The sequence below is a fragment of the Nematolebias whitei genome, chromosome 6, assembly GCF_014905685.2.
Source record: "Nematolebias whitei isolate Nwh7 chromosome 6, NemWhi1, whole genome shotgun sequence".
In the NCBI taxonomy this organism is placed as follows: domain Eukaryota; kingdom Metazoa; phylum Chordata; class Actinopteri; order Cyprinodontiformes; family Rivulidae; genus Nematolebias; species Nematolebias whitei.
Window position 1 is genome coordinate 18,823,464 of NC_056503.1, and position 23,678 is coordinate 18,847,141.

General features: G+C 40.6%; 2 protein-coding genes across 2 annotated transcripts in view; one reads left to right on the plus strand and one right to left on the minus strand.

The window, feature by feature from the left end:
- Window positions 1–8,458, plus strand: part of LOC119411158 (T-cell surface glycoprotein CD3 gamma chain-like) — a 14,808-nt gene extending 6,350 nt beyond the window's left edge. The window contains exons 2-6 of the mRNA XM_037678090.1: window positions 832–858; window positions 958–1,116; window positions 2,372–2,515; window positions 8,260–8,318; window positions 8,408–8,458. Of these exons, the coding sequence (XP_037534018.1) occupies window positions 832–858; window positions 958–1,116; window positions 2,372–2,515; window positions 8,260–8,318; window positions 8,408–8,458 (440 nt within the window). The remainder of the gene's footprint in view (window positions 1–831; window positions 859–957; window positions 1,117–2,371; window positions 2,516–8,259; window positions 8,319–8,407) is intronic.
- A 3,882-nt stretch (window positions 8,459–12,340) lies between these two features.
- LOC119411564 (T-cell surface glycoprotein CD3 epsilon chain-like) lies at window positions 12,341–19,466 on the minus strand. The gene is made up of 5 exons (XM_037678518.1): window positions 19,388–19,466; window positions 15,675–15,854; window positions 15,448–15,591; window positions 15,305–15,357; window positions 12,341–12,403 (listed from the first exon to the last, which is right to left on the minus strand). Exons 1-5 carry the CDS (start codon window positions 19,464–19,466, stop codon window positions 12,341–12,343), a joined length of 519 nt encoding a protein of 172 aa, XP_037534446.1.
- Between the last annotated feature and the right edge of the window lie 4,212 nt (window positions 19,467–23,678).

Below are 23,678 nucleotides of genomic sequence, written 5' to 3' on the forward strand. Positions count from 1 at the left end.
TATATATATATATATATATATATATATATATATATATATATATATATATATATATATATATATTTATGAATATTTGAATGTACAAATTAATCCCACAGCATGATGCTTCCAACACTGTACGTCACAATACTGTGAGCATGGTGTTCTTGAATCAAAGTAATAAACATAATTTATTTTTGGTCACAAAGTTCAGTTTTATTCTTCTGTTTTACTTCTTATTATACAGAAAGTTTTCTTGTCATCTCTTTAGCTAAATATAAAATGATAATTTGCCATATTTAAACAAACTTCATTCATTTGAGTTATTTATTTCCTTTTAAGCATCAGCTGCTTTCTACCTCTTACATCTAGCATCATGGATTGTACACCTGACTGTGGTTAAACTGTGAACAGTTCATGTTTATTTCCGACGTGGCGTTTGATAATTACTCGTCGTGTTTATGTTTGTTCATAACAGTAGGCATTTTTCAGGTGCTCATTTCAGAGTCTGTTGAGCCGTGACTCTGATCAGTTTAATTGGTCTCTTGTGTTACGGATGCTACAGTCATTAAAAACGTGCATCCAGTGAACAAAGTGAAGAGTAAAATGTTCACAAGAGGTTTAAATTAATCTTTGAAGAGTCAAAACATCAGATAAAGATGTGTTCATAAAAAGACGCTGAGTTCATGAACAAGTAGTTTCCTTTTGATCATCTAATAAAAAAACACACAATTCAGTCATATTAATCAGAATTAAATGTCTGACTTATGTCCTTTTCCTTCCTGATTATCACCTGATGATGATGATGTAACTCAGTTTTAATGATTGTTTCATTATATTATTTTTCTGCAGCTTATGTCAGCTGTGACACAAAGGAAGGTAAGTAAACATGCTGCAGTTTGCATCACAGCTAAAAATAAAACTAAACTTTTATCGTTTTGTGTTTAACCTGAACGTTTCTGTCTTTACCACCCAAAGACGCCATAAAAGTGGAGCGCCTGGGTGATGGGATCAAGCTGATTTGTTCAGACGGCATTTTTAAAGATGGATCAAAAGAGCTGAACTTACCTTATGATGATAAGAGCTCGGGGGAATACATCTGTAATGAAATCTCAAAAATTTATGTGAAATTTCGGAGTAAGTCCTTCAGAAGTGTTTTTTTATTAATCAAGTTTGTGATAAAAGACAAAATATGAATTTTATTTGACAGAAGTTTTATAATGTTTAACCCTAAGACGTGTCTTAGTGTGTGACCTTGACCTCTGTAAGTGGCTTCAAACATCTGCTGAGTTCCTGGCAAAAACCAATACAGACATGTTCCTGTTTTTAGTTTTCTACATCACTTTGGTTTATAATCTAGCTGTTTTTGTTTCATTTTTTAATAACATTTTCTTTCACTTGTTCTTCTCAACTTGTATGCTTTTTATGATTGCCCATTGTTGTCATCACTCTTTATTAAATTCAGGTCTCTCTTGTAAATTTTATTTTATTTTTTTCCTCTCTATCCTCGGGTGAAACCAGACGTGTTTCCCTGGTCCCCACCCACCTCCACCCCCACCCGCTTCCATGCTGCACTCTTTTGTCCTGTGAACCCTTAAAAAGCCTCTTTTTTTTCTACATACCTCTTAATTCGAAGGTTCAGCTGGTCTCTCAACAAAATTGATCAACTTCTCCCGACAGGAGTCAGGGTAAGGAGGACCCTTTTACCTCGATGGAAACAAATTGGATTCATGATGACAACTGGTTATTTTGCTGTTTGGCTGGTGAATTCTGGATTGTTTATAAATTTGTGTGGAGGTGTTGAAGCTCGACAGTGCTCAGACTGAATGTGGGAAGCTGCAGCAGGGAGCTGGAGCAGCTGTTATCAGGACTGTGAACTCACTGGCAGCACTCATGAATGGTGGGAATAATCTTGGAGAAGCTGTGAGCTCGGGGGTGGGGGGGGGCTATGGACTATGCTACGACTTTCCCTTAAAAATTCAATGTTTTCACCGCCTATATGTAAATGTATAACGTCTATTTATGTTGCTTTGCTGTGGTAATTTTTTTTTATGCCTCAAATCGTGCCCTGTCTAGGACACAGTGTGAGAGATCTTTTTTATATCATCTCTCCTCATGTTTTCTTCCCTTTTCTCATCTATGCAAAATATTATTCTGAATAAGAATAAGAAGGCCGTGCTATTTAATAGCCGCAGCTTCGTGCACTCCGCCCATCTTTCAGAGGACTGTACGTACATATTCTCGTTGTATCTCGGTGCAATGTCAATAAAGTTTATTCTGATTCTGATTCTAAATGAGTCCCTGCGGCTCAGTGGGATTAACCTGTATAAATAAAGGTTGAATGAGTGTGTGACGACTCCAGTGTTTGATAAAGTGTGTGTGTTTCCACCAGCTTGTGACAACTGTGTGGAGCTGGACACACCCTCCATAGTGGGCATGGCGTTTGGAAACCTGGTGGCCTCAGTTGTAATCGGCGTGGCCGTTTATCTCATCGCTTCCCAAAGTCAGAGCCGCCAACCCCCTCCTACCAAGAAAAGTAAGCTGTCTGTCTGTCTCTCTGTCTGTGTGTCTCTCTGTCTGCCTACCTGTCTGTCTGTTTGCCTGTCTGTCTGTCTGTCTGTCTGTCTGTCTGTCTGTCTGTCTGTCTGTCTAATAACCGTTAGCTGGAGCATCTATATAGATTACATTTCCAAATGCTTATTGATCTTACAAGGTAGTAACTTAGTCTGAAATGTTTAATATAACAACTCTAGATGAAATATGAAGGTGAACAGATTTGGATCACTGCTTGTCAAGAAACTGGTCAGTTTTGTCTCTGTCGCCCTTAATTAATGCATAATAAACAATTATTAATGATTTACAAAGTGTTTATACAGGAATTAATAACTTCTCTAGAAACTATTTATTATCCATCCATAAGGGGAGCCTTATTGTAAAGTGGTACCGACCTACTTTTGTAGTACAAGTACACAAAAAATACATGAGTTTTTCCCCATTAAATTGAACAAGAAAAAAAAAAAGTTTAGCTCTGAAAAAGAACATTCAGAGTTACATTTATGATATTATGAATGAACATAATATTTGTTTTTTTGTTTCCATATTTGAGATTATGGGTGGCCCGTTGAGAAGGATGTCCAAACATAAAGTTATTATTGTGACATTAAAAAGGAAACAAGAACTAAATGATCCGGTCCTTTGACATGCTGTCGTGATTTTAAACATCAGATTAGGTTTTTAACAAAACAAAACAAATTTATTTACCTAAATCTGGAGCTGGACACCTAAATCAGCTGTTTAAGCTACAGTGAGTGTTTATCCAGTGGAATAAAAAAAAAAATTATAAACATTTTGTATAAACTTTAGCTGAATGGAGAGCATTTTAGAGGTTAACACTACAAAGGACTCTTATTGTGAAGGACTGAAGGAAGTCCTGCTGAGGGAGTATTACAGACCTCACATATGCCCCTTTTCCATTAGTATCGGTACGGACCGGTACAGCACGGCTCTACTCTACTCGGTACGGTACAGGTTGTGTTTCCATTATGCTTTCAGTACCGGTTCCAGTGGGCGGGGTTCAAATTGACGTCACCACCTCTCACCAGCTGGTGGCGCTGAGACGCAGAAACTGTTTTCAGTACAGGTTGAGAATTTATGTTATATTGAAGTTGTGTGTATGTATGTATGCATGTATGTATGTGTGTATGTACATGTGTATAAATATATATATATATATATATATATATATATACACACACACACAAATATATATGTACACACACACACAAATATATATGTATACACACACATATGTACACGTGTATGTATATATATATATATATATATATATATATATACACACACACAAATATATATATATCATACGTGATATATATATATATATATATGTATATATATCACATATGTATACACACACAATTATGTATATATAAATATATGTATATATATACACATATGTATTTATATACATATATATGTATTTATATATATTCATATATATTTATATATATATATATGTATTTATATATATTCATATATATTTATATACATATATATGTATTTATATATATACATATATATTTATCTATATATATTTATCTATATATATTTATAGATATAAATACATATATATATGTATATAAATTAAATCTCTGATGAATAAGATTCTACAAAAAACATCTAGATTTAAATTTTTATAGGTTTTCATCATCATTTGATGTATTTGCACTCATTTTGTCTACTTTTAATGTTCATTTTAAATGTGTGGTTTCCTTTCTTGTTCACATATATACATTTTATTTTTAGCTTTGCTTTAAAGTTCTTGTTTTGGGATTTGTACATTTGTGAGTTAAAATAAAGTTGAACTGAAGGTCGTCTCTTCTTTAAACATGTTTGAGGGAAATATTCCTGAGATCCAATAGTTTTGTGTCTTTTTATGATTTTCAGCTGAGTTAACAGTCATTAAAGTGAAAACAGGATTTCACAATGAAGCTGGCACCGTTTTTTTTTTTTTTTTTTTAATCTTCAACGCTCTGCTGGTCTCACTGATCCTCTCCTCCGGAGGCTGGGAGGCTCATCTTCCCAGCTCCAGCTCAGATGGTGACTCACAGAGGCTGTTCCAAGACCCCAGCCGCGCATAATCATGAAGGTCCGACCCGCGCAGACAGGCGGACAGAGACGGGTCTGCGACGAACGGTGGAAGCGATTTTAAAAAACATTTTACGTTTAAAAAAAAAAAAATCATTTTTAAATCGCTTCAGCAATTTTTTAAAACATTTTTTGTATAAAAACAAAATATTATTTTATTTAAAAGTCGCTTCCAGCGTCCGTCCCAGACTGTCCAGTCCGCCTGACTGCGGGTGGGATCAGGATTTAGCCTTCATGATTACGCGCGGCCGGGGTCTCGCAACGTCCATCTGCGAGTCCCCATCTCCAGCTTCGCAGTGACCTGCGGAGCTCTGAGCACACAAGGCTGGTATCCGGAACCCGAGCCTCCGAGTCGGCACATCGAAGGATCTTCCGCGGTGACCAGCTGAACTTGGAGCCGGGGAGATGACGCCCTGCCCGGTCTGGCGCTCCGAGGCTCCGGAGCGCCAGACAGGGCAGGGATAGGCATGTCCCTGCCCGGGACATGCCTATCCCTGCCCTGTGCAGGCTCTGTACACCAGCAGAGCTCCATCCAGCTTGCTCTAAATTATGTTGTCGGCCACCAAGCACAAAAAATGCCAGCACATCAACATTAGACCAAGATGTTGTCAGTATTGTTTTTAAAATCTTTAAAATAAGTCCAGCCGCTGCTCCAGTCCGAGAAATTGCAAATGGCGGATTATTGTTTTGAAACGTTTCTGAAGGATCCAGTGACTCCGCCCCCGACTCCACCCCTGACCAATCAGTGACCGACAGTGTTCTGACGTCACGTTTTTGTACCTCTTCGTACCGGTTAGAACCACAGAGCCAAGGGTACTGAAAATAGTAACAGGTGCTAAGTACCGGTACTAATGGAAAAGCCTCAGAACCGGGCCAAGTAAAGTCGAGTCGGCCCGTACCGGTACTAATGGAAAAGGGGCAATAGAACTGGCTCAAGAAAAATCCTTGTGTTGTTATTTTGTAGCTAATCCAGTAAAAACTCACACATAGATAGATACTTTAATAATCACAGGGGAAAATGTGAGGGATCCAGTACATACATATATATGTGCCCATACATATACATCCATATATTGTCCATAAGTAAAAATGAAACAGAACAAACCCAGTTGGGTTCAGAAGCACAATGAGGTTCACTTGATCTGCTTTAGTTTTGGAACTCTGATTTTTTCCTCAACAATTTGACTTAGTCTCACAATAAGACTTTAATTGAACATTTAGACTTTAAGCGCAAATTTTTCAAATTTTCCTGGATTTTTTTCCTTCCAAGTATCTTCAAACCTTCGTCACAGAAAAGAGAATAATGAAAAATGTGTTAATTTATCAGATTTAATTGTAGATTAAACAGCTGGATGAGAGCAATTTATTTCAGAGCAAAACGGGGAACTGGAAATACAGTAACCTCTGTCCGTGCATGTCATGAGCATAATAACACAAAAAATAAGTGAGCTACTGACTTCCATATTGGTGTGTGGCTGCATCTAGAAGTAAGAAAGTTTCCTTTAGAAAAGTGGGTTGCCAGGTCTATAATTCTCAACCTGGCAAACCTCGATGGATCAGCGGTTAGCACTGTTGCCTCACAGCAAGAAAGCTGTGGATTCAATCTCCAGTTTGGACCTGGGGTCTTTCTCTGTAGAGTTTGCATGTTCTCCTCGCGTTTGTATGGTTTTTTTTGTGCGTGTACTCCCACAGTCCACAAACATGCCCGTTCAGCTGCCTTAAGAACAGTCCTCAGGAATGTGCAAGGTGATGAGATTTACCTGGTTAAATAAAGGTTAATAAAATAAACACCACCATACATGTGTATAAGTAAATCTTGTGAGCTAGATAACTGGAACTTTGGTGTGTGTCTGCATCTAGGTTTAAAAAATGTTACTATATGTTACGTTACGTTAAAATACAAGATGGCTGCCACCATATTCCGTACTTTCCGCCGTATAAGTCGCATCAGTCCAAATATGTCTAATAAAGTGGGAAAAAAACGTAAATAAGTTGCTTCACCATATAAGTCGCATCTATTATGCGTCACCGCAGACCACCTGGAAACGTGGGCTGGTGTTGGGCCAAAAATCGATTGGCTGCCAAATGGCAGCCGCGGGAGCGTGTACGGGAGGACTTTAACAAGAATTCAACAAGATTAACACTTAAAAACAGTTATTTGTTTGCTCGAAATTATAGCAAAGGCATGTTTCAGTTTAACTTTTCCATAATAAATGCACTTTAATGGTCAAATCAGCTGCATTTCAAAAATCAATTTGCAGCTGCGGGAGCGCACAGAGGGAGGACTCACTGTGCATTTCTTCAAAATTTAACAAGATATACACATAAAAACAATTATTTGTTTGCTCAACATATAAGTAAATGTGTGTCTCAGTTTAACTTTTCCTTAATAAATGCACTTTAACGGTCACATCATCTGTATTTCGCCTGGGCAGCGCGGCGAAATGCAACTGATTTGACGTTTGCACCAAGAGATCCGGAGCGAGACAAAGGTGGTTTGGTATGGCAAGCCAAGTGTCTCATTAATAGCCACTTTTCCCTATTAATGAGACACTTGGCTTGCCATTTGACTCGAGGGCCCTCTAGTGGCTGAAAATGGTAGTGTTCAATATTTTCCATTTCAGAATGAATAAAATCATCAGGGGCAGCACGTTGGTGCAACTGGTAGAGCTGCTGCCTCTCAGTGAGCAGGTCCTTGGTTCAAACCCCGGTCCAGGGGTCTCTCAGGGTGGAGTTTGCATGTTCTCTCCGTGCATGCGTGGATTTTCTCCGGTTGCTCCGGTTTCCTCCCACAGACCAAAAACATGCATGTTAGGCTGATTAGTAACTCTAAATTGTCCCTAGGTGTGAGTGAGAGAGTGAATGGTTGTTTGTCTCGTTTGTCTCTATGTGTCCCTGTGATGGACTTGCGACCCAACCAGGGTGTACCCCGCCCCTCGCACAGTGATTGCTGGACATGGGCACCGGCGACCCCCGTGACCCAAATAGGAAGAAGCGGGTAAAGAAAATGGATGGATGGATGAAATTATCAGATCTCAGCCAAAAATTGAGTTATAAATATGGGGAAAAACATGAATAAGTCGCTTCACTGTATAATTCGCAGGGCATGCTAATTTATGCAAAAAGGTGTGACTTATACATCAAAAACTACAGTATATGTAAATGGACCACCCCAATCATTTTGCGGAAACGATACTTTTTAGTTCTTATATTACTTCAAAGTATAGTTTCCTCAAATGATTGTGATGGTCTTCGAGGTGGTCAAAGATTTTATGGGGGCCAAGGCCACCATTGGCCACCCCCTGGTTCCACCATTGCATCTAGTGGTGGATAAAATAACTCCCTCCATCCACCAGGATCCCTCACTGCGCTGCCTCAGACATGCAAAAATTATATAAATAAATGAATTCCTCCTTCTGTTCTTCTTCACAGTGTAACTCCTGCCTACTTGAATGTTGCATCAAGAACATTTAGGTTTACTTGAATTCCCTGTTCAGTTCCAGTCCAGAAAAACACTCAACTCCAAAACTACAAACATTCACTGCACAAACCCCTCAGCGACGGGGGACATCTGAGTGCTGCTTGTTGTCTTCTTACCTTGTTTTCTGTTCTCAGGGTCTGATCGACAGAACCTGATTCCTAACCAACCCGGCACGAGCAGCGACCATTACCAGGTGAGCCCCACCCTGAACACCTTCATTAAACAGGATTAAATCAGAGCGCCTACCAAAAATAAAATGACCTCTTTGTCCTTTTAACTCAGCCACTGAGACACAAACAGCCCAAAGATGAATACGATGTCGTCAGGAAGTAGACGGAGGCCTGCTCCACCATCCTACAGGAGGATTTGATCTGAGTGCTTCTGGTGGAGTTTACCCCCCCAACCCCCCCACTCTCGATGCTGATGCAACTTGGACATGAGGCTGTTTAAGCTGCATGAGCTCCAGTTAGTTTTCCTATAAGCAGTGTGCAGATGTGTCTCCATGATGCCTGTCATGTTGCTGTGTTACTAGCAAAGTGTGCAGCTGCTGGAGTGTTTTCATGTTTGTTTGTTTTTTTCATGTTCAAAAATTTTCCAGGATTAAAAACTGGTAAATAATATATGCTGTCTTTTTTGTAATGCTTTGACTGGAGATGAACCTGACTGAACAGCTTAATTTGGGTTTCAAACTAATGTTGTAATCAACTTTGTAACATTTAAACTATATTCATTTTTTGAGAAATTGCTGTAAATAGGTCCTACTGCAGGATTGTGTATAGATGCAGACTCTGGGACGAATCCCACTGACTGACCTACTTCTGTCCAAAACCCCAACATTCTTCATGTTTTCTCTAAAACCTAACAGCAGTGCACTGTTTAGTGACTCCTAACAAGACAGACGGACACAATCCAGACTTGAACCTAAGTTTCAGACAGTCACTGCAAAACAAACTATAAGCTGAGCTGAAACTGTTCCTCAACTGAGAGGTATATACTACGATTTCTAATTTATTGCTTAAAAGTATAGTTTCCTGAATGGTTGGGATGGTCAAAGATTAATGTGTGGTGGTCAAGGCTCCCATCAGCATTTAGCCTGGTGGTGGATAAAATGTCTTCCTCCACTTGCCAGGATCCATCACTCTACACTGCTTGAACAAGGAAAAAAACAAACCGGACCACTTTATTTATAAAGCACTAAAAACAACAACAAGGCCAACCAAAGTGTAGTTCAGTAAAACAAAGAAGCAAAGGACACAGGATAAAATACATGAATCTACAGAGGTGAAGATAAGAAACTGACTAAAATAATAAAAACACAGTGAAGTTAAAATCAGTGTCAAAAGCCAGGGAATAAAAATGAGTTTTTAAACGAGACTTAAAAACAGTGGTAACTCATTCCAAAGTTTTGGACCTGCAACAGAGAAGACCCTGTCACCTCTGAGCTTAAAACCAGTGCCTGGAACCAATAAAAGCATCTGGTTTGCTGACCTCAGAGAGTGCTGTGGAACATATGGCTGCAGCAGATCAGCAATTTTAAATAATGAAAATATTGAGCTTGCAAGTTAAATATTTAGGTGAGAGTTAAATATTTAGTTAGCAAATTAAACTTTTTTTTTTAAATTAAATGTTTAGTTTGGAAATAAAATAATTAGCATGGACAATAAATATTTAGTTTGGAAATTAAATGTTTAGTTTTGAAAATAAATATTTAGTTTGAAAATTAAATATTTCATTTACACCTAAATATTTTGTTTACTAACTAAATATTTAACTTGCATGTTAAGTATTTAGTTTGTAAACTAAATATTTAGCTTGCAAATTAAATATTTAGTTTGGAACTATGACATTTATAAATGTATGAATAACATGGTGAAAATACAACTTTGAAAACAAAAACTATTTTTTTATTATTAAAGACTAAAAAAAAAAAAAAAAAAATTGTTGTTAACTTTTGACTGTGTAACTTTACAAACGGCACCCCATAAGCACCAAGTCACAACAGAAGTCATCTCAGGACACTGAACAGAAACATTCACATACATAAAAATTCAATTAGTAACATTATGTATCTAAGGTAGTGTAGCCAGCTGATTGCACTGAGTCTTCATTTCATCGCAGACTCCCATCCTAAGCAAGCACAAAGGCAACAGTGGAAAGGAAAAAGTCCCTCTTAACAGGAAGAAACCTTTAGCAGAAGCAAGCTCAGAACAAGCGGCCATCTGCTTCGACTGGCTGGGTTTGAGAGGAACAGGAAGGAGGAACAGATACACGGTGAAGGGCAGGAAACTGAGACAAGGAACAGAAATGAACCGAGGACGCTAATCTGAAAATATAAGCTAAAATTATTTGTTCATGACCTTTGGCTCCATTTTTGTTGGAAAAAGCCTAACTAAGCCCCCCCACCCACACACCCACACACACGACCAGCTTCAGGTGTGAAGCTGATCAGCACCCGGATGTTCCCCATCACAGCAGAGGAGCAGATGTAGGCCTCTGAGTGGGAGGGGCTTGACCCCCTCCCCCCACCTCCACACTGACACCAACATACAGCAGGTGTACAGATGACTGGAGATAACCGAGCAGTGAGTGTGGGGGTGTTTCCTCCCAACGCTGCACTTCTGAGCTGCTTTGTTGTGCAGAACGTGTCCCGTCACATCTCAGAGCTTTATTTCCACCGTCTCGGACGCCTTCTGTCACAGACACAAGTCGAAGACACGACGTGACGCAACTTTTCCATCACGAGCCTGACGGTACTGACTCTACGTGCTACGACTGGGTTTAGATTAGTTTTGACGTTTGCAGCCCGTCCGTCGTTCACGAGAAACGAAGAGCGAGGAAGACAGGCTGCAAATGATTCATCTGTTTCCAACCGAATACAAACAGAAAAAGGAGAACAGAGTTTATTCTGGTTTATTTTATCATCAGGACACGTTACAGTGACAGCACGACAAACTAAAGAATTTAACTCGGTGTACTTAAACCAGCTGTTTTTACACTGTAAGACATAAAACATGACAAACCTGGCTGTGGTTGTACTAAACTGATATATTTCAAAGTAAATTAGACCGTGCTCCCAATCCAGCTTTTACATAAAAAAACACTGAATGCTCAAAGTAATTTGTACACTAAATATACCATAAAAACACAAAACAACATGCTGCTCCATTGACTTGGCTGTTACCAACGTTGATGTTTGTGGACTTCAAAATGTGAACATGTGTTGAAATATGATCTGAACAGAAAATAAAGAAAAGCAAATATAAAAGTAATATTAATAATAAAAAACATGTTGAGTTGGACAGGCTTTAACATGTGTTATGGTAAGAGATGACACCGTCTTGTGCCTTTATAAGCCATAAAATATCACACGAACGAGTTCAAATATGTACATATCCTCTGCAAAGTGCACCCAGAGAGGCACAAAACACAAACAGCTGGTCACTTTCTTCAGTGTCGCCTTGGAATCTACCGTGTGCTGTTATTTTCTTTCATGACACGAAGAACGACCCGTCTGTTTCTGATGGATTCTATCAACATCGATCCAACACGATGTCAAATAACTATTTGAAGAAAAAAGTCCAAATAAAAGTCCAAAACTACGATTGTTGCTTTTAGTCTTTTTGCAGCAGAAGGTCAAAGGTGCACTTTGAGAAAACGACAAAAATACCAAGGTGTTTTTCTGATCCAGTCTGAAGTGTTGTCTTTATTACTCAGCTTCCTTTCATCCTTCACAATAAGAGTCTAAATTATTTATGGTTTTTACAGGCTGGCACACACACACAGCATGTACCGAAATCAATTTATAATTCAAATATTTTGGTTTGTATTGTCTCTACAAAACATTTATCTTTTGTAGGCTTTTGCACCAATGATGGTTTGGTTTATTTTTTATCTCTAACTTTGTTTTCCTTGATTTGATTCAAGAACTAAGCAAAAACAAACAAAACAAACTTCCTCATTATTGTTCTCCTTCAGAGTGTCTCTAACAGCTGACAGCACAATCTACAAACATACATTTAAAGGTTGGATGTGTAATGTCGCTGAGGGGATTTCAGAGTGACTTTAAAACACGAAGAGCGCCTCAGATGAGACGCTGCGACAGACGAATCAAAAGATGTTCAAGACCAACTGCATCACTCAGTCGGTCCAGAACAACAACGTCCTCTGTTTTCACACAGGTGGACTCAGGAGAGTGGTCCTTCTGTCGACCCGTCTCTATCCCATCCTGTTGACCACAGTGGAATAGGTGTCGGCTGATAGAGTGTTCAGGTTCAGAGACTGCATGAAAACAAACAAACAAACAAATAAATATTCACAGGGTTGAACCATGCTGCACATCTTTACATCCCAGCAACATTTGGAAAGTTAAGGGAGCTACTTGAGTTCAGATCGTACAATGTCTAAAGAAGAACCTTTTGTTTTAGGAAGTGAATCACCCAGTGCACGCAAAGGAAAACAACTTTATTTATTGTCTGAATGTTTCTGAATCATTCTAATTGTTCAGATTTGTTTCTCTTCCGTAGGTTTTTCAGCGCGGAACTCGTTCAGCAACGTTTGTTCTGTTTCAACAGTTCACATAGGAGAGCGGGTATGGTTGTGACATGGGGAGGGTTGTAGCGCCACCAGTTCCACCAATCATGGATAAGATAAGAGTCACATGATCATTCCAGTGTTTACCCAATTCCTCCCCGACCCCACAGGGTGATTGCCAAGATTTGAAACAAATGCACGCAGAGACTATAAAGAAAAAACTGATTTTGAGGTAAGAAAGTAAATTATTGAACCAAGATTATATTTTGTTTAGTAGTTGTACTATTGCAGATAAAACCATATGAGCTCAGTTACATTGAATTGTAGTTTCTCAAGGCAAAATGTGATGCATCTTCCTCCTGCTAATTTCAAACCACTATGCTAATACAGCTAGCTAAACAATGACTGACAGGTGTGGGGTGGTTTGTAACACATCTTTAAAAAAGTGTTGCCACCATCCCCTGACATACAACTAAGAAAACTTACTTGATTTTAATAATTTTGCAAAATGTTTAGGCAGTGGAAAAGAAAGACAGACAGAGATGTGCCTGCAAATGTTTTAAACGAATGTTTGGATGAAACTGAATCCTGCCAAGACGATGACATCATATATTATAAGATATTCCAAGTGTTGTGAAGACTGCTCTGCCTGTAGCTGCAACACCCAAAAACATTCAAGCTGGTTTCCACTCCACAGGCCAGCGGCACAGTGGTGCAGTTGGTAGAGCTGTTGCCTCTCAGAGAGCAGGTTGCCGGTTCAAATCCCAGCCCGGGACCTTTCTGGCTGGAGTTTGATGTACTGATACACCAGTGGAGCAATCATTGATGGAGAAAGAACAGAGAAGAGGAAGCAAAGAAAGAGAAAGTATAAAGACAAGCAAAGAAAAAGGAGAGAAAGCCCGTCAAGAAAATGTTGAAAGCCAATACTGAGGATTCTGAGACCTCGTGATGAAAACTGTTGTCTGTGTGGAGCCATTTGGCAACTCGAAGCCAAAGGAATTGTGGGAGAACTGTACCTATACAGTCTCTGGGCCCAACAAACCTGCACTCCAGGGGTACCATTCATTTGTCACCATTGTGACTCTGATTTAAGAATATAGGCCTACGCACACACGCGCGCACACACACACACATAGACATAGTTTTTATTTGACCTAATGTTCTTTACACAGGTGTTTATTAGGCATATATCATTAAGGAAGTTTGTTCTGTAGTCCTACACTAATTTACACAGGCACACTACTGTTACAACAGCATGTGCTACAACCTACCCCGGTGGTGGAGTAGGTTGTAACAAAGAGAAACCGTGTATTTGACATCAACTTATAGGAACCCTGATAATCTTACAGAGGTCTGAATTGTTGCCATTTGTAGAAGACAAATGTGTGTACTTTGTGTACAAGTTTGAGCACTCTAACTCAAAAATTCAATGAGTTGCAGGCGCTGCAGCAAAAAGTGTTCCAACCATACTCCCTGTCAAAAGGTTCGGCTCGTTCAGGACATTCTGGCTCTGACTTTTGATGTTTGTGCCTTTTTTTACTTTTTGAGATATTTAGCTTTGTCGGCCATGTTTGTCTCATTGAAAATGAAAGGAGCTCTCTTTTGTGCTGTTTAAAACCTCTTACTGCTCATCTGAACTTTTCTCTGGTTCAGTTTATTTTTTTAGTTTCCATGTTCCCATTTAAGCATTTTCAGCTACTTTTTATGCATTTTCTGCAGATTTTAGCCCTTTTCCACAATGTTTTGGCTAATTTCCATCTTTTGATTCTTTCTAGTCATTTCACTTTGTAATGCTCCTTTCAGCCTTAAATCCTTTTCAGCATTAAAACAAATCTTGCTACTTTGGTTGTTGTTAATTTCAGCTTTTTTCTGCTCGTTACTATTTCTTTGTTTCTAATTTCTGAATTTTTGTCATATATTTAGCCTTGCTGCCTGTTTCAGCTAATTTCTGCTGCTTTCGGCTTTTATTTTCCTGCGTTGAGTAAATGTTAGCTGTTCAAAGTCAGCTCTCATTAACTGTTCAGGGCTCAGACCTTTTCAGCTGGTTTCAGCTTCTTCAGCAGCTTTCAGCAAAAATCATTCAGCAGTAAACATTTTCACAGGAAATAACATTTCTCTAGTTGTATTTGTTCTTTTATGGACAATGTAGCCATTTTAGATAGCAATATAAGCTGTGAGCTCATTTTGTTTTAAATAAGGTTCGTACTATTTTTACTTTCTGTCCACCAGATTTCAGAGACCAGAGCCCCAAACCATTTTAGCTACAGATGCTTGATGTCACTGGAATCACAGATCTTAGTCCAATTTTTTAAAAAACTTGCACTAAATGAGCCGAAATCATTCCTCCTAATTGCTTAAAGTGTTGCAAAGTAAAATAAAATTCCACATGTGACATTTGCGTAAATCTTTGAGCTCTTTACCTTAATTAAAAACAAATATTTAGACATGAATTCGAAAGGAAACAATCAAACCAGATGAGCCTTTATTCTTTGAAACTGTTCCTCCCACCTGATGTTTGATGGACATGCAGGTGAAAGGAGTAATTATGTAATCAGCTAAATATTTGCATCTTTATCACAAAGATTTATTGCATTTAGCGGGATGTAATGTTTTTATTCTAACATATTAGTTAAATTAAACCAAAGTCACCTCATAGTCTGGCGAGGGGACATGCGGACCTAGGCCTCCTGATTTAACCGGAGCTAGAAGACGAACAGAGAACAGGTGTGAACCAGCTTATTTAGAGACAAAAGGAACGTGAGACTCGAGCTGAATAAATCGATCATTCTCACCTTTAGGAGTGCGAGCAGGCGCGTCTGAGGTGTTTTTCTTGCTGCAACTGTAGATCATCATCATCAGAAATGACGTTGCAGTCAGGTCCACGACGATGACCAACATGAAGAAAAGCCCATCCAGTTCGAAGCAGTTATCACAGACTGGGACAGAGAGAGGTCAAAGGTCAGTTAAATGTTACCCAGGCAACACAATAAAAACAGCATAGAACAACAATGTTACTCACCCTTTCCTTTTACATAGAAAGTATAGGTTTTATCATCATATTTACAGCTGTACCTGCCCTGGTGTTGATAGTCAAACGTGTACTCTGTGGCTACATTTGAAAGTTTCTTTGCATCTTCAAACCAGTCTCCACTTTCTGGACACGTCAGTGTGACCGTTTTTCTCCTGAACGTTGCTCCTCCTTGAAACAAACATAAATTACGTTAGTGTTTGGTTAAACATTCATCCATTATCTTTACACGCTTCTTCCTTTTTGGGTCACGGGGGTCACTGGTGCTCATATCCAGCAGACATTGTGTGAGAGGCGGGGGACACCCTGGACAGGTCTCCAGTCCATCACAGGGACACATAGAGACAAACAACCATTCACTCTCTCACTCACACCAAGAGACAATTTAGAGTTATCAATCAGCCTAACATGCATGTTTTTAGTCTGTGGGAGGAAACTGGAGTACCAGCCGGGATTTGGACCGGTGACCTTCTCACTGAGTGGCAACAACTCTACCAACTGCTCCACCCTTGGTTAAACTTGCTTAGTTTTTTAATTAACAAAGATGCCCCGCCCCCTTTTCCAAGACAACCAGAGAGCTGAAGCATGTCTCCACTTGACTTTACTCATCTCGTGCACATCGTAGCTGAATCTGTGTTTCTCTAAATACAATGTGATTTAATTGTACACATGAATATTTATACTCTCAGCTCATAATAATAATAATAAAAAAAAAACAGGGAGATTGTAAGGGAGTGGTGGTGCAGAGGTTAGAGAAGGTGGGCCTATGATCGGAAGATCGCTGGTTCAACTCCTGATACTGACAACATCAAAACGTGGGTGGGATAGGTGAAGCACCCACACCTGCCTCCACCCTCTTGCCCCACTCTGGGCCCTTAACCCCCACCATCTGCTCCCCCAGCGCCCTAAATGTTAGCTCTCTGCTCCACACAGAGGGCTGTGGTAGCTTGGTGGTCTGTGGTTGTGTCAGGAAGGACATCCATCCATCCATCCATCCATCCATTTTCTTCCGCTTATCCGGGGTCGGGTCGCGGGGGTAGCAGCCTAAGTAGGGAGGCCCAGACTTCCCTCTCCCCAGCCACTTGGGCCAGCTCTTCCGGGGGAATCCCGAGGCGTTCCCAGGCCAGCCGAGAAACATAGTCCCTCCAGCGTGTCCTGGGTCTTCCTCTGGGCCTCCTTCCGGTGGGACGTGTCCGGAACACCTCACCAGGAAGGCGTCCAGAAGGCATCCTAAACAGAGGCCCAAGCCACCTCAACTGGCTCCTCTCGACGTGGAGAAGCAGCGGCTCTACTCCGAGTCCCTCCCGGATGATCGAGCTTCTCACCTTGTCTCTAAGGGAGAGCCCAGACACCCTGCGGAGAAAACTCATTTCGGCCGCTTGTATCCGAGATCTCATTCTTTCGGTCACAACCCAAAGCTCGTGACCATAGATGAGGGTGGGAACGTAGATCGATCGGTAAATTGAGAGCTTCGCCTTTTGACTCAGCTCTCTCTTCACCACGACAGACCTGTACAGCGCCCGCTTCACTGCAGACGCTGCACCTATCCGCCTATCGATCTCACGCTCCATTTTTCCCTCATTCGTGAACAAGACCCCAAGATACTTGAACTCCTCCACTTGGGGTAGGACCTCCTCCCTGACCCGGAGAGGGCACTCTACCCTTTTCCGGCTCAAGACCATGGCCTCGGATTTGGAGGAACTGATCTTCATCCCGGCCGCATCGCATTCGGCTGCGAACCGCTCCAGCGAAAGCTGTAGATCACGATCTGATGAAGCCAATAAGACCACATCATCTGCAAAAAGCAGAGACGCAATCCTAAGGCCACCAAAACGGATCCCCTCAACACCTTGGCTGCGCCTAGAAATTCTGTCCATAAAAGTTATGAACAGAATCAGTGACAAAGAGCAACCTTGGCGGAGTCCAACTCTCACCGGGAACAAGCCTGACTTACTGCCGGCGATGCGGACCAGGCTCTGACACCGGTCATACAGGGACCTAACAGCCCGTACCAAAGGGCCCGGTACCCCATACTCCCAGAGTACCCCCCACAGGGCCCCCTGAGGGACGCGGTCGAACGCCTTCTCCAAGTCCACAAAGCACATGTAGACTGGTTGGGCAAACTCCCACGCACCCTCCAGGTCCCTGTTGAGAGTGTAGAGCTGGTCCAGTGTTCCACGGCCAGGACGAAAACCGCACTGTTCCTCCTGAATCCGAGGTTCGACTATCGGACGGACCCTCCTCTCCAGAACCCCCGAATAGACCTTACCAGGGAGGCTTAAGAGCGTGATTCCCCTGTAGTTGGAACACACTCTTCGGTCCCCCTTTTTGAATAGGGGGACCACCACCCCGGTCTGCCAATCCAGGGGAACTTCCCCCGATGTCCACGCAATATTGCAGAGTCGCGTAAGCCAACACAACCCTACAACATCCAGAGCCTTAAGGAACTCCGGGCGAATCTCATCCAACCCTGGGGCCCTGCCACCGAGGAGCTTTTTAACCACCTCGGTGACCTCAGCACCAGAGATTGGAGGGCCCGACCCAGAGTCCTCAGGCTCCGCTTCCTCAGTGGAAGACGTGCTGGTGGGATTGAGGAGGTCTTCAAAGTATTCCGCCCACCGACCCACAACATCTCGAGTTGAGGTCAGCAGCACACCACTCCCACTATAAACAGTGTTGGTGGCGTACCGCTTCCCCCCCTGAGACGCCGGATGGTGGACCAGAATCGTCTCGAAGCCGTCAGGAAGGACATCCGGTGTAAAAATAATTGCTGTCTTCTTAGTTCGCTGTTGCGACCCCTGAAGAAGGGAGCAGCCGAAAGAAAAAAAACAGAAGAAAAAAAAAAAAAACAGGGACATTGTACTGATACACTTCAGGGAAACTAACGAATTTCCTGTGAAAATGCAGTGAATACTTGTTGCTGAATTTTTGCTGAAAGCTGCTGAAGAAACTGAAAGAAGTTTAATCACTAAACTGTTAATGAGCTGAATCTGAAAACTTGACATTTGAAAATAAAAGCAGAAAGCAGCAGAAATGTGCAGATTAAGCCGAAATAAACAGATGCCAAAAACCTGAAATTATAAAAAAAAGGAGCTGAAAAGCTAAAAAAAAAGAAAGAAAGACTCTGAAAGGAGCATAAAAGTAGAAATTAGTAGAAATAAGCACAATAGGCAAAAACTAGCAAAAATAAATAGCATTGAAAAGCTAAAATTAGCAGAAAAATACATAAAAAGTTGCTGATAAAGCAGAAAACAGATGAAAAGGCTGAAATGAGCAGTAAAAGTTTTTAAAGGGTTTGAAGGATGTGAAGAGAGCTCCATTTGTTTTCAATGAGAAAAACATGGCCGACAAAGTTAAATATTTAAAAAGTACAAATTGCATAAACACCAAAAGTCACAGCAGGAATGTCCTGAATGAGCCGAACATTTTCATCCATGAATTGTTGAAATAGAACAAACAATGCAGAACAAGTGACGTGCTGAAAAAGATGCAGAATAAAAATGGATCTGAATATGATTTAAAACATTCAGACTGTTAGGTGAAGGTGCAACCACAGCACAGGAAATAGGAGAAAAACTGAAAATGCAAAATTAAAAAACGTCATGTTTTGTGACAGAACATGTATTTTCTTAAATCCATCACACGACACTTAAACCTTCCCATTTGCTTCTAAGTATAACGAAAACTAAATGTTTTATATTTACCATTGTCGGCCTTCACAGGAGCTGCGGTTATGAGGACGACGGCAAACACGACCTGAACACCCAAACTCTGCATTTTCATCACTTCTCCAGTGTTCCTTAAATGTTCTGATGTCCAGACTAAAACTTTATTAATTTAAAATCAACTTGAAAAAAAACTCAAATTAATTATCATCAACCTGTCTGTTCAAAAGGAACAAGGTTCAGAAAAGAGCTGCTGCTCCTCTCTCTGCATGACACCCCCCCCCCCCCCCCCACCACACACACACAACACACAGGAAGTGCTTCTTTTTTCAAGACGAACTCACAGTTAAACCTCAAACTGAAGTTAAAACGTGAAAGTCTCTTTTTCTTTCCGACTGATACCAGAAAATAAACCCAGAAGACGTTATAATAAAGTCAGATCAAACCTCACACATTATTCACATCATGTGCGCCAAATAATTTTGAACTAAACTAAACTTAAACTTTGAACTAAACCATGTTGCACATGCACTGTAAGACTTTTGGTACAAACTCATTTGATATAAAACGTGACAAACAAACAATAGGGTATAATTTGTACCTATTTACTGTATTTATTTATTGATCCTTTTAAATGATCGCACTGTTTTTGTCTGTTTCACTTGTTTTTACTGATCCTTCGTCTCCGTTGCATGTTGCATTTGTCCTCTCAAACTTCTGTCTCTTTGCCGTCTTTCGTTAAAGACTGATGTCGCCCTGCTGAGGCAGCAACTGTGAGGTTCCATTAATGCCAAAAAAATGTTTATGTGTCTATGTAAAGTGTGTGTGTAGCGTGCTGTGTATATGTTAAGTGATATGTAAGGTGTATATGTATTGTACATGCCTATGTACTGTGTTGTGTCCATGTGCTGCACATAATGTGTGTGGTCTGCTGACCAACAGCTATTCTAAATGAAGACCTGATGTGAGGTCCCATTAGTGCCAAAAGTTCATCACCGAATATACACAGCATGCTACATACATATTACATAGATACATACACATATTTTCGTCACTAATGGAACCTCATACTAGGCCTGTCACAATAAACAATAAATCATTTAATCCCATAATAAATGAAAATTATCAACCTCATTTTCATTTATCGGCTCTATCGTTTTCCTCATGTCTCTCTCTTTCTACTGAAGACACTGGATGACAAAAGGCTCAACTCCAGTGCGCTTCATTGACCTCCCTTTCTCTTTTCTCTTTAAAATCCATTTAACCATCTAAAATCGTGTTTTTGGATCGTTAAAAGCAGCTAAGCTGAGAAGCTAAACTATGAGCTAAGCTAACAGGCCGACCTCAGGAAAAAAAAATCTCCGTCTTGTCAAAGCTCTGAAATTCACGGTTGAAACCCGTGCCTTCGTCTAAAAAGTTGTTTTTCTCTGCAAAAATAAGCTGAGAACTTGTTTACTGATTTTTTTATTAAAAACTTTGTGTGACAAATGCTATGCTAAAGAGCTCAAACCACACCGAGCATCCGCCATTTTGAGAACTGAAAAACAGGAACGAGACAGCCCATGTCACGTCAAGGGGCCTCCCTCCCATTTTCCTTAAAGAGACACGCTGCTCGCTTCAGACAGTCTTATACTGCCATCCATGGTCAAAAAAGGTACTGCATACAAAATTAATCCAACATTACTTCTTAAATTTGACAATTACTAATTATTGTCAAATTTCATACAATTATATTGTTTATCGCAATAATTTCTGAGACAATTAATCGTCCAGCAAAATTTGTTATCGTGACAGGTCTACCTCATACACCATCTGGTTTAAATAAAACTATTCTGGTCCTTCACGTGCGTGTTCCTGCACACTGCAGCATGTTTCTGGGTCCTACTTTTCAAACCCTCTCTTCCTGAAAGCTTTTCTGAATTTCAACCCACTGTGAAATCTTGTTTAAAGAAAAGGATGTTTGGTGAGAGGACTGTGAGGTTGTTCTTCTGAAGAAGCACCAGTGGTGTGAGCAGGAGTTTAGCACGTGCTCTTTGCAGAGGATGGTTCTGAAGCGTGGAGCCACCTGACTGCAGCATGTGTCCTCTGTTTGTTGCCTCTCCATCCACCAACAGGCTGAGGCTGTTTAACACATCCACTGGTCGGATCACTGTTTGGCTGATCAAGTCATTTATCTCGGCAGATGCACTTGCTGTTCCACATGCAGCTGGATTCAGTTTCCACCCTCCATGAAACATATGACCACGTCACCAATAGATAAATAAATAAATGTAAATTTAGTTTAGTGTACTGTTTTTTTTTTGTTTTAATTTGAGACAGCTGACATGAAGGTGCTGCTCTGCCCCCAAGTGGTTCAACCAAGTGCTGTCTGCATGAATTAACATCTCTTTGTTTGCTTGTTTTGTTTTCCAAGTTAAAGATCCTCTTCAGTCTCCACCAGAGTGGTGACTATTCTTTCTGGGCTCCACACCCTCAAGCATTACAAAACACAAATATTACAATATTACAATTGTTACAACTCTTCATTCTCCATCTTCTCCTGCTTATCCATAATGAGGTCGTGGAGGCAACAGGTCCAGGAGAGAAACACGGACCTCCCTCTCCCCAGCAGCATTTTACAGCTCGTTCTGAAGGACCCCAAGGCCTTCACAGGCCAGAGAAGATACACAATCCCTCCTGTGTTTTCTGGGTCCTCCATGGGGCCTCCTACAGTGGGAGGTGCCCAGAAAATCTTTAGGGTGGCATCCAGGAGGTCCTAATCAGATGCCTGAACCACCTCAGCTGACTCCTTTTGATGCAGAGGAGCAGCAGCTCTACTCCAAGATCCCCCAGATGATGAAGCTCCTCACCCTATCCCTAAGGCTGAGCCCAGCCACCCTACAAAGGAAGCTCATTTCAGCCGCTTGTATCTAGGATCTCATTCTTTCGGCCATGATACTTCATGACCATAGGTGAGTGCTGGAACTTAGACAGACCAATAAATCCAGAGCTTTGCCTTTCCACTCAGCACTTTCTTCACCACGACTGACTGAAGCAACACCCTCATTATTGAGGACAAGGCCCCAGTCCGTCCATCCATCCATCTCCCTCTTCATCCTACCATCACCCCTGAACAACACTGATAGTCAGGGAACACTCAGACACTAAGGTCTGAGTGTTCCCTGTGTCTGAAACATCTCCTGCAGGATTTACTGAGGGAAAACTCAAAGACTGTTTACATGAAATATGGGAACCCTGTGTTGGGGATTTATTGTTTTATGAAAGAGTACTGCTTAGTAGAAAAACTACAGCCTTACAAACATAATTTTTAGTTTTTTTTTCAAGCCTCTGGAAGAAAGATTTTCTTTCAGACCCACCTCCCTCACTTTTATAGTCTTTTGTCCCCATTTCTTTTTGTCTGAAGCAAAAAGGGAGAAGTAGAAGTACTCCCTGTCTGTCTGTGACGTGAGAATGATGATTTGAAAAATAAGTGAGATTATTATGACTTCCATTTTTTATAGGTGGCTACATATATGTGTAAGAAAAGTTATTTTCAAAAATTGGGTTGCTAAATTTTAATCTAAAATGACCGCCACCATATAAATGTAAACCTTGTGAACTGAACAGCTTGGAAAATAATTAAGCCCACGGACCAAGTTTAGTTCTTGTTAACTTCTTATCTGGGCCCCCAAGATGATATTTTAAATGTAAAATATGTTTTTTACTTCTTGTTTTGCTAAAATAAAATAACTTCTTAGTGCAGACTTCCCATGACAGTTGGCTAACGTTAAAACCAGAAAAAAGGTTGGAGTTTTCAGTCAGCTTTGATTGTGATGTGGAGGAGTAACAAAGAACATGAAAATGAACCAGTTAAACTCCTGCTGATGAACCAAGAACATAAAGAGGACCAAGAAACTGTGTTTGCGTCCTCCAACCAGTACAACCAAGCAAAAACGTCAGATATCTGACTTGAGTTAATATATCGACTGAAATTGACCTGTGACTTGGACCAAGTTTTTATTATTGGCCCCCTTAAGTAACTGAGTTTGACGCTCCTGTAAATATCGTGCACTAAAAACATTAAGAACAAAAAAGGTTGAATCATGTCATCTGGACTTCGTTTTTTGTTAAAAAAGAAACGTTTCGCCCCTCATCCAAGAGGCTTCGTCGGTCTGAGGCCTAGCCATCTGGTATTACCCAGAAGCCACCCTGACTCTTGTGTTTCAAGCCTGCCTCAGATACCCCTGAAGTCTGGCCTTTTCACTAATGGTTTCAAAAACACAAAGTTTGTTTTCTCAGTCATCCAGGTATATAACAACAAAAAAGGTTGAATCATGTCATCTGGACTTCA